The 15,566-nt window shown below is 40.9% G+C and overlaps 1 protein-coding gene across 1 annotated transcript in view; it reads left to right on the forward strand.

Annotated features, from left to right (window-relative positions):
* The first annotated feature begins 10,819 nt into the window (after window positions 1–10,819).
* The window catches only part of LOC149985614 (uncharacterized), a 37,732-nt gene continuing 32,985 nt past the window's right edge, over window positions 10,820–15,566 (forward strand). Inside the window, exons 1-4 of the mRNA XM_090184538.1 lie at window positions 10,820–10,965; window positions 11,685–11,868; window positions 12,188–12,233; window positions 15,369–15,505. Of these exons, the coding sequence (XP_090040664.1) occupies window positions 10,820–10,965; window positions 11,685–11,868; window positions 12,188–12,233; window positions 15,369–15,505 (513 nt within the window). The remainder of the gene's footprint in view (window positions 10,966–11,684; window positions 11,869–12,187; window positions 12,234–15,368; window positions 15,506–15,566) is intronic.

Raw genomic sequence — 15,566 nt, forward strand, 5'->3', positions numbered from 1 at the left:
CACCGTATGTGAATTGATTGTCCCCCATCTAACTTCAGAGCTTGTGCTGCTATGTGGCCTAAACTGGGGCATGCTTAACACCCCAGCCTCCCTACAATCTAAGCTTGATGCCTCGAATAGTCCCCGTGATATGCAACTTTTCAGGGAAGTTAGGAACCAATATACAGTACACAGGCAGTTAGGAAAGCCAAGGCTAGCTTTTTCAAACAGAAATTTGCATCCTGTAGCACAAACTCTGGTTAGGCTATTTTCATGTTATCCAGAGTGTTGGTGACTAACTGTGCTCCTGGCAACAATTTAATTACGCTCTTTTGCCAAAGTTTACTGGCCATATTCAACCGGTGTTGAGCGTTAGTAAATTCATCAGTTATTCTTTGCTCTTGTACACTCTGACGAGAGTGTTCTGAAACAGTTGTTGCAGTGACGTTCTATTGAAATGGACACTTCCATACTGGAGTCTTTTGTTAAGTTTTAATAGCAATACATAAAAAAAAATTAAAAAATAAGCAGCAAATAGACAGAAGACTTCTATATGGCAGACCAATCCAAACTCACCTCTCAGCATTTCCAGCCCACTCATTATCTCAGCCAATCATGGCTAGCGGGAAGGTTGATGTCTTTTTCTGTGGCTTAACCAACTAGGCTCGTAATTTAACAATTGTATTAGTATTTACAGATGGCATACAACTTTGTTATTAAGGCACATGAAAGTTCACAAAAAAAAATGTATGTTCAAAAGGCTCTCGTGTGAAGTAGTGACCTGCAACATACCTGAAACGGGTCACATTTGGCCACTTTAGTTGTGATACAAACCTTATCAAACCATACAGGCCTATGGGCTAGGCTACATGGGGTGTGCGACTATGATTTGCTAAAATAAAGGCATGTGCTGTTTCTTGTCTTAAGCTGGGCATCATTCACAAGTGATAGGCTAATGATGTCACTTATCAGACTATTTTTGATTTAATCTTGTCTTTACATATTAAACGTGTGAAAATTCTGATGGTTTAGAATGGACCATTATCTTGCACCTGTCTCGAACAGAGGCAGGGGGAAAAATACATTAAATAACGAATGGAGGATGCTTTTCACGTGGTTCATTTTCATGCCAGCCAGGTAGGCTATACTCAGTTATAAAGCGAAGCAATGTGCTTATTATTCGATTGAGTTGAGAAGTTGATAAATAAATATCGTAGGAATCTCAAATAGAAAATATATTTTGATTTGTTTAACACGTTTTTCGTGTTATTTCATAGTTTAGATGTCTACAATGTAGAAAATAGTAAAAAATAAAATAAAAAAAAACCCTGGAATGGGATACATGTAGGTCGGGGTGTGACTAGGGTGGGCATTCTAGTTTCTTTATTTCTAGGTTGGCCTGGTATGGTTCCCAACCAGAGGCAGCTGTCTACCATTGTCTCTGTTTGGGGATCATACTTAGGCAGCCTTTTCCCACCTGTTGGTTGTGGGATCTTGTTTGTGTATAGTTGCCTTGAGCACTGCATAGCTTCACGTTCATTTTGTTCTTTATTGTTTTTTCCCGGTTTACGTAATAAAATGATGAACCCAAACCATGCTGCATTTTGGTCAGATTCTTACAACAACATTCGTGACAGAAGATCCCACCACCCACGGACCAAGCAGCGTGCCCAGGAGGAGCAGGGATCCTGGGCCTGGGAGGAAAGCCGGGAGTGGAGGACATCCTGGACTTGGGATGAAATAATGGCAGGAGCCTGCCATGGAAGCAGCGAAGGAGGGACAGCGACAACACCGGGATTCGCGGACGTGACGTAGGCCCAAGAAGCAGCCTAAACATTTTTTTTGTGGGAGGCACACTGGGTGGTCGGCAGAGCTGAGTGGTGAGTCAGAGACCGAGGAGGAATATTGGGATAGATTGAGCGAGGAGTGGTTGGTGAAAGATGAGGAGAGTGATGAGAGAGGGCTGAATAGGCAAGACAGTCGCCCTGAGGAGCGTGTTAGCCGTCCGATGCCACCTGTGCCAGCTCTCCGCACTTGCTTTGAGGAGAGTGTCATCGTTCCGGTACAATGTGTGCCAGTTCTACGCACCGTGTCTCCAGTGCACCTCCACAGCCCGGTACGTCCTGTGCCAGCTCCCCGCACTTGCCGTGCGAAGGTTGTCATCTGTCCAGCACACGTTGTGCCAGCTTTACGCTCCAAACGTCCAGTGCGCCTCCACGGCCCAGTACGTCCTGTGCAGAGTCGCCACCGAAGTGGGCAGATCCACAAGCGGAGCGGGGTCTATGTCCCGCACCGGAGCCGATTCTTACAACAACGTTTGTGACAATCAGTGAATTCTAACTGTACCTTGTTGGGATAGGGGGCAGCATTTTCACTTTTGGATGAAGAGCGTGCCCAGAGTGAACTGCCTCCTACTCTGTCCCAGATGGTAATATATGCATATTATTATTAGTATTGGATAGAAAACACTCTGAAGTTTCTAAAACTGTTTGAATTATATCTGTGAGTATAACAGAACTCACATGGCAGGCGAAAACCTGAGAAAAATCCAACCAGGAAGTGGGAAATCTGAGGTTTGTAGTTTTTCAAAGCTTGGCCACCGAATACACAGTGTCTATGGAGTCAAGTTGCACTTCCACTAGATGTCAACCGTCTTTAGAAACTTGAAAGAGGATTCTATAAAGGAGGGGCTCATGAGGACTGTTTGAGTAAGTGGTCTGGCAGAGTGTCTCAGGCTCGTGACGCGTGCTCCCGACAGAGTTACCTCTCGTTCCAGTGCTTTTCTTCAGACATTGGAATTTTCCGGTTGGAAGGTTATTGATGTTTTATGTTAAAGATTTATTCCATACATCATTTGACTTGTTTCTACAACCAGTAACGGAACTTTTCGAGTTTTTGTCTGGACGAAGTGCTCTCGCCTCATGAAGATGGATTACTGGGCTGAACACGCTAACAACAAGTGGCTATTTGGACATAAATGATGGACTTTATGGAACTTTATGGAACAAATCAGTAATTTATTGTCAAACTGGGATTCCTGGGAGTGCCTTATGATGAAGATCATCAAAGGTAAGTGAATATTTATAGTGTTATTTCTAACCTCTGTTGACTCAAAAATGGCAGATATTTCTCTGGCTGGATTGGGCTCTGATCACCGTTCTCAGATTATGCTTTTTCCGTAAAGTTTTTTTGAAATCTGACACAGAGGTTGCATTAAGGAGAAGTCTATCTTTAATTCTGTGAATAACAGTTGTATCTTTTATCAATGTTTATTATGAGTATTTCTGCAAAATCTCCGGATGTTTTGGAATCAAAACATTACTGCACGTAACGCACCAATGTAAACTGAGATTTTTGCATATAAATATGAACATTATCGAACAAAACATACATGTATTGTGTAACATGATGTCCTATGAGTGTCATCTGATGAAGATCCTCGAAGGTTAGTGATTCATTTGACCTATATTTCTGCTTTTTGTGACTCCTATCTTTGGCTGGAAAAATGGCTGAGTATTTTTTTGACTTGGCTATGACCTAACACAATCATATGTTGTGCTTTCTCTGTAAAGCATTTTTGAAATCGGACACGATGGGTAGATTAAAAATATGTTTATCTTTAATTTGCTGTATTGGACTTGTTAATTAATGTGTGAAAGTTACATATTTAAAAAAATGTTTTTGAATTTCGCTCACTGACTTTTCAGCGGAATGTTGTCGAGGGGTTCCGCTAGCACCTAGAATTATAAATTCTATAAACACTGTTTCCCATGCTTGTTCATTGAACCCTTAATGAATATGCACCTGTGGAATGGTCATTAAGACACAAACATCTTACAGACGGTAGGCTATTAAGGTCACAAATATGAAAACTTAGGACACTAAAGAGGCCTTTCTACGGACTCTGAAAAACACAAAGAAAGATGCCCAGAGTCCCTGCTCATCTGCGTGAACGTGCCTTAAGCATGATGCAAGGAGGCATGAGGACTGCAGATGTGGCAAGGGCAATAAATTGCAATGTCCGTACTATGAGACGCCTTAGACAGAGCTACAGGGAGACAGGACGGACAGCTGATCGTCCTCGCAGTGGCAGACCACGTGTAAAAACACCTGCACAGGATCGGTACATCCGAACATCACACCTGCGGGACAGGTACATAGATGGCAACAACAAATGCCCGAGTTACACCAGGAACGCACAATCCCTCCATCAGTGCTCAGACTGTCCGCAATAGCCTGAGAGAGGCTGAGAGAGGCTGGACTAATGGCGTATAGGCCTGTTGTAAGGCAGGTCCTCACCAGACATTACCTGCAACAACGTTGCCTATGGGCACAAACCCACTGTCGCTGGGTCAGACAGGACTGGCAAAAAGTGCTCTTCACTGACGGGTCGCGATTTTGTCTCACCAGGGGTGATGGTCGGATTCACGTTTATCATTGAAGGATTGAGCGTTACACCAAGGCCGGGAGTCTGGAGAGGGATCTGGGATTTGGAGGTGGAGGGTCCGTCAGGGTCTGGGGTGGTGTGTCAAAGCAGCATTGTACTGAGCTTGTTGTCATTGCAGGCAATCTCAACGCTGTGCTCATCCTGACATGACCCTTCAGCATGACAATGCCACCTGCCATACTGCTCGTTCTGTGCGTGATTTCCTGCAATACAGGAATGTCAGTGTTCTGCCATGGCCAGCGAAGAGCCCGGATCTCAATCTCAATCCCACGTCTGGGACCTGTTGGATCGGAGGGTGAGGATTAATGCCACTCCCCCCAGAAATGTCTGGGAACTTGCAGGAGCCTTAGTGGAAGAGTGGGGTAACATCTCACAGCCAGAACTGTCAAATATTGTGCAGTCCATGAGGAGGAGATGCACTGCAGTACTTAATGCAGCTGGTGGCCACACCAGATACTGACTGTTACTTTTGTTACCTCCCCCTTTGTTCAGGGACACATTATTCCATTTCTGTTAGTCACATGTCTGTGGAACTTGTTCAATTTCTGTCTCAGTTGTTGAATCTTATGTTCATACAAATACTTTAACATGTTACGTTTGCTGAAAATAAACCCAGTTGACATTGAAAGGACGTTTCTTTTTTTGCTGAGTTTATAAGGGTACAAGGCGAGACCCAAATGCAGACACAGGAAGCAGATGGTTGAGCTCCGATATTTATTACACCAAAAGGGTAATCAAGAGGCAGGTCTGGGACAGGCGAGAGTTCATAAACCAGGTCAGAGTCCAAAGGATAGGCAGGCTTGAGGTCAGAACAGGCAAGTGGTCAGGCAGGCAGATTCGGTGTCAGGATAGGCAAGGAGGGCTATGAAAAAATAGGAGCGAGGAGAAACACGACAAACTGGCACAGAGAGACAGGAAACACTGATAAATAAATAAATACATCGGGGACTAATGGGGAAAACAGGAGACACCTGGAGGTGGGTGGAGACAATCACCAAGACAGGTGAAACAGATCAGGGTGTGACAACATAGCTAAATTCCTGCCAATCGTAAGCACAGGAAGTGACATACTGCGGACGCACCCAATACTATGCTAACTGCTATGTTTACTATGCAAACAGTTTTAACCATTTGCTAACCTATGCTGCTATGGTTACTATTCTAACTGTTATTTTCCACACTTTATGGACTTTTAGCTGAGTGGCTATGCACTGTACCTGTCTAATGGCAATGTGCCAGGATAGAGCATCCATAATGCTGCAAGGATAAAGGTAATTTTCACATGGGTGTTGACCAAATGGCTTCTCCAGCAGCAGATGGGACAGAAGTTCGACATTGAAGATGAGGTAGAGTAACATAACAGCCCAGGTCTCCCTTGGGAAATAGGTTTTCTGACCTCAATGGGACTTTCTGGTTAAAGTCAAGTTAGTCAATATGAGGAGCTGTTTATGTATTTTTACTAAAAAGCAGTTATTCCCCCAATCTCTGTATGTCTGCGCAGTGATAATGTGAGACGACGTGATTCATCACCCAACCATCAATAAATCATTATTTTAACTCAGTTACAGTACCACAAGGAGAGTGAATAATGTATTCATTTCAAATGTCAGTCTCATTGATATGTGTCTGACTGTGCCTGTCAGAGACAGCATTGTTAACAAATCTCTATGGTTTTAACTGGTAAGCCTCAGTAGCATTGTGATAAAATATTTAGGTGTATCTATATTTGACATTTTAGTCAGTAAGGAGACAATCTTGTTCAGAGCAACTTACAGGAGCAATTCATGTTAAGTGCCTAGCTCAAGGGCCCATCAACAGATTTCTCACCTAGTCGGCTCGGGGACTCAAAACAGCTTCAGTGATATTTGCAATTCGTTCCAGTCATTGGCAGCAGAGAACTGGAAGGAAAAGCGGCCAACGGAAGAGTTGGCTTTGAGAATGACCAGTGAAATATACCTGCTGGAGTGTGTGCTACGGGTGGGTGCTGCTATTGTGACCAGTGAGCTGAGATAAGGCAGGGTTTTACCTAGCAAAGACTTATAGATGACCTGGAGCCTGTGGGTTTGATGACGAATATGAAGCAAGGGCCAGCCAACGAGAGCATACAAGTCGCAGTGGTGGGTAGTATATGGGGCTTTGGTGACAAAACAGATGGCACTGTGATAGACTACATCCAGTTTGCTGAGTAGAGTGTTGGAGGCTATTTTGTAAATGACATCGCCAAAGTCAAGGATCAGTCGGATAGTCAGTTTTACGATGGTATGTTTAGTAATCAGAACATTTGGTAATCAGAAAGTTTGTTTCAAGTTTTAACCTTTCTGATCTCCCCATCCCGGATCCGGGATCGTGAATACAGACTCAAGCTCATTATCATAACGCAACGTTAACTATTCATGAAAATCGCAAATGAAATGAAATAAATATGCTAGCTCTCAAGCTTAGCCTTTTGTTAACAACACTGTCATCTCAGATTTTCAAAATATCTTTCTCAACCATTGCAAAACAAGCATTTGTGTAACAGTATTGATGGCTAACGTAGCATTTAGCATTAGCATTCAGCTGGCAACATTTACACAAAAAAACAGAAAAGCATTCAAATAAAATCATTTACCTTTGAAGAACTTCAGATGTTTTCAATGAGGAGACTCTCAGATAGCAAATGTTCAGTTTTTCCTGAAAGATTATTTGTTTAGGACAAATCGCTCCGTTTTCTGCGTCACGTTTAGCTATGAAAAAAACCCTGTATCCAGGATTGTGTAAATCTATCAGCAAGCTCATTAGCATAACACAACGTTAACTATTTATGAAAATCGCAAATGAAATGAAATAAATATGCCATCTCGCAAGCTTAGCCTTTTGTAAACAACACTGTCATCTCAGATTTTAAAAATATGCTTCTCAACCATAGGAAAACAATCATTTGTGTAAAAGTAGCTAGCTAGCGTTAGCATTTAGCGTTAGCATTTAGCGTTAGCATTAGCGTTAGCATCCAGCACGCAACATTAACAAAAACATAAAAGCCTTCAAATAAAATCATTTACCTTTGAAGAACTTCTGATGTTTTCAATGAGGATACTCTCAGTTAGATAGCAGATGCTCAGTTTTTCCAAAAAGATTCCTTGTGTATTAGAAATAGCTCCGTTTTATACATCACATTTGGCTACCAAAAAAAATCCGAAAATTCAGTCCTCAAAACGCGAACTTTTTTCCAAATTAACTCCATAATATCGACTGAAAACATGGCAAACGTTGTTTAGAATCAATCATAAAGGTGTTTTTCACATATCTCTTCATTGATACATCGTTCTTGGACACATGCTTTCTCCCCTGAATCAAATGGTAAAGTAGAAGCAGCTGGCAATTGCGCACCGAATTCGACGCAGGACACCAGGCGGACACTTGGAAAATGTAGTCTCTTATGGTCAATCTTCCAATGATATGCCTACAAATACGTCACAATGCTGCTAAGACCTTGGGCGAACGACAGAAAGTGTAGGCTCATTCGTTGCGCAATCACAGCCATATAAGGAGAGAATGGAAAACAGAGCTTCAGAAATTCTGCTAATTCCTGGGTGATGCATCATCTTGGTTTTGCCTGTAGAATGAGTTCTGGGGCACTTACAGACAAAATCTTTGCAGATTCTGAAACTTCAGAGTGTTTTCTTTCCAAAACTGTCAAGAATATGCATAGTCGAGCATCTTTTCGTGACAAAATATCGCGCTTAAAACGGGAACGTTTTTTATCCAAAAATGAAATAGCGCCCCTAGAGATCTAACAGGTTAATCTCACTTGCACAAGTACAGTGCAGTACAGTGAAATGCCTTTCTTGCAAGCTCCAAACACAACAATGCAGTAATAAATATCAATGTAGCACTAAAAATAACGTAAGGTAGAACAAAACACACAATAAATAAGAAGAACACGAGAAAGTAAGAAGCTATATACAAGGTCAGTACCATTACCATATTTACAATATGCAGAGATACTGGAGTGATGTTCGACGAGCACGTGTCCACATACTTTTGGTCATGTAGTGTATTTTTATGTGCAACCCAATCCAGTGATCGTAATGAATTTTGGGTTGACAATTAGACTATAGTTGCTATATTTTACCTCCAAATATGACTCCAGAGTGTTTTGTACAACAGAGACGAATTACATACTGTATGTGCAATAACTAATATCATAGACTAACTAATTTGGGAAATTCAAAACTAGATATAATACTCACTGCTAGTAGCTAAGTATTCATCGAAGAGTACATTTTAATGTCCTAATAAAAACTTTGCAGTTGTAGCCTACTACCCATGAGACACATAGGCCTATTTCCTGCAATTGCCGTTGCGCATTTCTATATCTCAAAGCCATATCACATATATCGGTTGTAAAATAGTTGCTTTTGAGCTGAATATTAATACCCTCCTCTCTCCGACAAGGAAAAGGGGACAACGTTTCCAAAGCTGTGTTTTTTTCTGCAATTGTATTTTGAAATGTTATACAATCAGAACATATTTTTCTCTTGTGCGGTGAGTGGCTCAATCATCACAGCACCAGGCCCCAACGAGGGTACAGGCTCAGCGTCAGGGTAGACACTTTCATTACAGGAATCATGAGGATAATGCGCTTTGCTTTTTGACCAAATCATAGTTTTAGATGCCCAAATAATAGGACGTTTGAGTGAGGTAACGCTGTGGAATGTGCTCTTTCAACATTTCTAGGCAGCCTTTATGTTTTTTATGACCGATTATCTTGTCTGTCTAACTGATGACAGAGTTGGAGCAGGTGTCTTTGCTGATGTCGTGTTGGACTTTGAATGTGAGGCTGAGCTGTGGTCACCCAAACTATCAGAAAACCAAGCCGGTCGTTGCCCACTGATCAGCCAAATGCTCATGATTGATTAGTATGACAGAGAACAAAAAAAGTATCTTAACAGGCCCATGGGCCACACCACCTTTTAAAATCTTAGATGTATATTTTTTTTATTTAAAAAGGTATGGGCCTGTTAAGATACTTTTTTGTACCGTTTCTAACTAAAGAAAATATATATATATATTTATATTTATATTTATATATTTTTACAATTTTATATTTTATATATATATTTTATATATTTTTATGTGTGTGTCAATTTCGAACCAGCAAACCAACAAAAAAATGGTTCAGATCATCTGGTGTTAGCCAGAATTGCCGGATGTACCTACCTAACTGTGATTTAATTATTTATTTTTGTCAAAAATGGCTTCTTAGCAAAGGGCATTTACTCAAGCAAGAATTTTGTTTGGTCTGAGTGGGGAGGGAAAAGCTGAAAATGTACTGTTATTGGCAGAGATTTGAACTCCCTTTCAAATTGGTCTATTAACAAATTGATCACATGGTGATGTCACCATGGAAGGACAAAACTCCATCCCCCAAAACAAACTGAAATTTCAGGTGGTGTGATCATTTTCAAAGTGTTATTCCAACCTCAGTGTTTAAATATACACAATATAAAACACAGAAATCACGTTTTTGACTGCACTGGGCCTTAAAAATATGGGATGGGATCAAGTGTTTGTTAACATAGCAAGATGAGCTGCACCTAGTATCCACAATAGAACATTACAATATACTCAGAGCCATATGCAGTAGTAGTTATAGTAAATATGTTGAAACAATGTGCAATATACAGTACTACCACTGACTTCAGTTAATGGTTATCTTCAAGGCTTTAAGGTCCCACTCTTAGTATGGTTCTCCAAAATGGTGACAGTCAGTGTCTATATTCCTTTAGCAGTAACATTTTGTCAAATTTCTGACCGGTTGACTAATGGCATTTTTTGCAGACTTATTCAATTCAATAACATTTGACCCTTTCAAGGCAAAGCCGGTCGGAGATGTTGAGCAATGCTGCATGTTTAAGAGGATTGAGCATGGTCCACAAGTCAGATGGACATCCTCACAGTTACTGAGAAATCTCTATGTCTGTCTCTGTATGTATAATTCCATGTGTGCCCTCGCAACTAATGCTCCGAATGTATAATGCCATGCTCCTAATGCTTTCGCACCTTCTTCACGACTGTGCGTGTGTGTTTGGACCATTTTAAGTCTTCAGTGATTTGGACACAGAGGAACTTGAAGCTCTCGGCCCAGTTGATGTGGGTGGGGCATAATCCTGTTTGTCACTTGAGTTCCATAAACCTGCTTAGACCGTTACGGAATGAAAATGAATATCTCGTGCTCTATCACTCTCAAACACCACTAAGTAGACATAGAGGAAATCCGGTTCCCACACACACCAGTTATGCTGCCTTATTAGGTGTGTGGCATTTTACTTCCAAGCAGTCCATATATTGTAGTGTTGTTTCCAGAAGCTATGGAATCCAGACACGTGTGTTCTGTGTGTGTGTGTAGGCATGGGGAGCCCTGAGGATGACCTGACTCTGAGAGCAGCTTTGTATGGAATGCTGTTCCACATCCAGGCAGACAGCTCAGACTGGAAGGGAGCTCTGAATCTGCTGAAGTATGCAATCCCCACACAAGAAACAGGTTGTGAGTACTGGTTAGAGATGGCAAGGGGAATAGGGGAGAGAGAAAGGCAGAAGGGAGAAAAGTGTGATAGAATATAGATGGAAGAGAACAAGGGATAGACATGGTGAAAGGAAAGGAGGAGAGAGAGGGGAAAGGATTTATACAACACTCCTATTACTACCATCATCATTTGTATGCATGTGCCTGCAAGGTATTCATACCTTGATATGAATATGACGTTATAAATTAGTATGTACGTAGATGTATGTTTAATGAAATTTCATATTTTGGATAGGGAAAATTCTTTCAATATGGATGCCTCAGCAAAAAAGGCCTCATCCTTATTGGGTGAATGAGCATAACTTTAAATATGTATGATTTGTAAAATCTACTGCTGAATAAAATCAACTTTGTGAGGGCATTTCAGAGTGTCAAATCCTTATGAAAACATTAGGTGTTGATAGTTTAGCCGAAGGAGATGATGCCCTTACTAAAGCATTAACCTTTTCATGATCACAGTCACATTTCTGTGGAGTTAGCCATGTGTGAGACCTTAATACCCTTTACACACTACTGAGTCAGGATAAGCTGCTCTGTGCTGGCCTGGTTGCACATCCACATAGTTACTGGAAATGACAATGTGAAAACAAAATGTCCGAGCAAGGACAGTATGATTCGGGTCTACATGATGATGTGAAAAGGGAATAAGAGTGTGAAACTGTGCATGTTCTCTCCTTGACTGTGCCTTAGGCTCCTGTTAATGCACTGGGTGCTGGTGAGGGCCTGGCTAGGGGAGAGCGTTCTGCTAGACATGCCGAAGTTCAGGGATGAAGGGGAACTCAGTGCCACATGTGGGAGCAATGGAGTTGCACTGTGTGCTGGGGAAATACTAAAGCAGCTGGCCAGCTACCAGAACTCCATAACCTCCCTACTGGTAGGTGGTAACACAAACACACACACGACGCACACTCACATAAACACAAATGCACACACACCACACACACTTTCCACATTCACTCTTGCGCTAGACTACTTTAGAGACATACACATAGCTTCAGTGCTCTCTTCGAAAGTGTGAAAGATTGCAGCAGTTCCTCGCTAGGTTTGAATCCCAAGTGGAGCTATTGCACTTAGGGTGTTGAAGGACTCTAGCAATATCTAGTGGAAACTTAGTGCTATTGCAGCTGTGCTCTGTGTATCGCGCTTAAGCTGTAGCTTTGTATGCGTGAGCCTTATGGGTTTATGGTGTGTAGAATGTGAAGAGTCACTGGCAGAAGGTGGATTACCTGTTGGAGTTTGGTGAGTGGCTATACTGTCAGAACTTTCCCCTGGCTGACCCCCAGCACCAGTGGGCTATCGACATCCTCCTGCACATGAACACTGACCATAAAGAGAGCAATATAATTTTTCTCGTCATTGCTATATGCATTTTGTATCCTTGCTATGTAAAGGTATGTTTAGCTGCTCAAGAATAGTAAACCATTTCATTTTCTTCTCTATTAATAGAGAAGACTGGTGCACAAGAGATGCAAACTGAAAGAACCGTAGAGGAGAGAGAATTCCCAAGGAGGTACTGATTTCTCTTGGGATGAGTATGTAGAATGGAAATGCTGACCTGGGATCAAATACTATTTCAAATATCTTCAAGTACTTTAGCAGGTCTTGATTATGCTTGCCTGGATCCAATAGAATATTCTCAGCTGCATTCCTGCCACTTTGGCACACCAAGTAGGCCAGAGCAGATGGCAAAGTATTAGAACATTTTCAAATAGTGTTGAAGCCAGTTCTTATGTAACGTTACAGTGCCTACATAAAGTGTTCAGACCCTTTGACATTTTCCACATTTTGTTGTTACAGCCTGAATTTAAATGTAGATTTTTGGTCACTGGCCTACACACAATACCCTATAATGTCAAAGGTGAATTATATATACTTTTACAAATTTAGTAAAATATAAAAAGTTGAAAGGTCTTGAGTCAGTAACAGTTTAACATGATTTTTTAATGACTACCTCATCACTAAAGAATGCCAGTTTTATTGCTTTTTTTAATCAGAACAACAGTTTGCAGAAGGGTTTTCTAATGATCAATTAGCCTTTTAAAATAATAAACTTGGATTAGCTAACACAACGTGCCATTGGAACACAGGAGGGATGGTTGCTGATAATGGGCCTCTGTACGTCTATGTAGATATTCCAGTAGATATTCCATCAAAAAATCTGCCGTTTCCAGCTACAATAGTCATTTACATCATTTACACTGTATTCCTGATCAATTTGACGTTATTTTAATGGACAAAAACATTTGCTTTTCTTTCAAAAACAAGGACATTTCTAAGTGACCCCAAACCTTTGACTGGTAGTGTATTTTTTTTTAAATATTGCTTTGTTTGCTCTTTTCCATATTATGTCTATCTCTGATAAGCTACCCAGGAAAGGGCTGAAAATAGTCCATATTAATATATGTAGCCCAAGAAATAAGGTTCATGTAATCAATACCTTGCTAACGTCAGATTTAAAATATGAATATATTAGCCATTTCTGAGACTCACTTAGATAATTCATTTCATACAGTGGTAGCCATACAAGGATATAAGATCTATAGAAGAGGCAGGAATGCTTATGGGGAAGGTGTTGCTGAATATATTCGGAGCCCTATTGCTGTAATGCTTAGAGAAGATCTTATGTCAAGTGTTATTGGAGTGTTTTGGTTGCAGGTTCTCCTGGCACATCTAAAGCCTCTTCTTTAGGGTGTTGCTATAGGCCACCAAGTGCTAACAGTCAGAATCTAAACAATCTGTGTGAAATGCTTTATAGTGTATGTGATGTCAACAGAGAGGTCTACTTTCTTTGGGATCTGAATATTGACTGGTTTTTATCAAGCTGTCCGCTCAAGATGAAGTTTCTCACTGTAACCGGTGCCTTTAATCTTGTTCAGGTTATTTCCTTGTCCCATCGTACTCTAGCAACTCCTTGTGGCGGGCCGGGCGCCTGCAAGCTGTCTTTGAGCGCAAGTTGGACAGTGATTTCTCCGAAACATTGGTGTGGCTGGCTTCCGGGTTAAGTGAGCAGTGTGGCTTGGCAGGGTTGTGTTTTGGAGGACGCATGGCTCTCGACCTTCGCCTCTCCCGAGTCTGTAGGGGAGTTGCAGCGATGGGACAAGACTGTAATTGGATATCGTGAAATATTAAAAGGGGTAAAAGTACAAAATATATATAATAAAGAGGTCATACAAAATATTTTGCTGAGACTTACATGGATAATGTTAGAAATATTTGTTGGTCTGAAGTGATTAATTAGGAGCATCTAGACACTCCACTTGATGAATTTATGAAATTGCTTCTTCCAATTATTGATAAACATGCACCTGTTAAACTGACTGTTAGAACTGTTAAGGCTCCATGAATTGATGAGAAACTGAAAAATTGTATGGTTGAAAGAGATGGGGCAAACAGAGTGGCTAATAAGTCTGGCTGCACATCTTCCTGGCTGACTTACTGCAAATGGAGAAATGATGTGACTAAACTCAACAAAAATAAGAAGAAACTGTATTATGAAGCCAAGATCAATGATATAAAGAATAATGTTTAAAAAACTTTGGAGTACTTTAAATGAAAATGTGGGCAGAAAGACAAATTCGACTCCTTTTATTGAATCAGATGGCTCATTCATCACAAAACCATTTGAATTAGTTGATTATTGACGACTTAATTGGCAAAGTGGGCAAACGAGGGCAAGAAATGCCAACAACGGGAAACAATAGGAAAGAGAAAGGAGGATACCTAGTCAGTTGTCCAACTGAATGTATTCAACTGAAATGTGTCTTCCGCATTTAACCCTAGTGAGCCATCGTACTATCGTGACTTGACTTTCATTAATCTGATGATTTATTTATTTAATCCACTAACAATGTTTAATTATTACCCGATTTAAATGAACCATGTAACAATTAACTCATTAGGAATTTGGGAATTTGTTTAGCGAGTTACCATCTCCCAAATTAAACTCTAGAAGATATGTTGATAAGTCACTTATTATTTCATCACGTCATATCAGTCTCATTCTGAACAGTCGTGACCCTCTTGGATCCAGAAAGAACCCCAGCTTTGCGGATTATTCAGTACGACATAATACAATACACACACACTTACATGAGACAAAAGTTCCTAGTGGACTGACAAGATATGACAGCATATTACACAGAGATGGAGAAGGGGGTGGGGAAAATAGAGAGAATACATTTTTTTTTTTTTAGGAATGTCTTCACATTAATCACACACCTTGCACACGAACCCCCGCACGCTTTGGAATAAGAATATATTTACATATATTTACACGTTTGAATGCCGCCGTTTGTCATCTATCTCTGTTGAAACCAAACCTTCTTGAAAGGGCCTTTCCACAGCTCACTTGTACATGCTCCGATTGTCCACCAGAGGTCACAATGTCCTTCTTAGTTGTCCAGTCTCCAATAAGCTTTGTTCAGAACTTGTTCTTTGCTCGTGTGGATAGTCAGAGTTTGAACCTCTTTTACACGGACAGCTGCAGCCTGTTCATGTTCGGGTATATTCTGGTGAGTTTTTCTTCTTCACCTTGTGTTTTTTCAACCATTTCCCACGTGTAGCTAAAGCTCA

This window comes from Oncorhynchus mykiss, chromosome 1 (assembly GCF_057628025.1).
Source record: "Oncorhynchus mykiss isolate SJ-2025 chromosome 1, ASM5762802v1, whole genome shotgun sequence".
Taxonomy (NCBI): domain Eukaryota; kingdom Metazoa; phylum Chordata; class Actinopteri; order Salmoniformes; family Salmonidae; genus Oncorhynchus; species Oncorhynchus mykiss.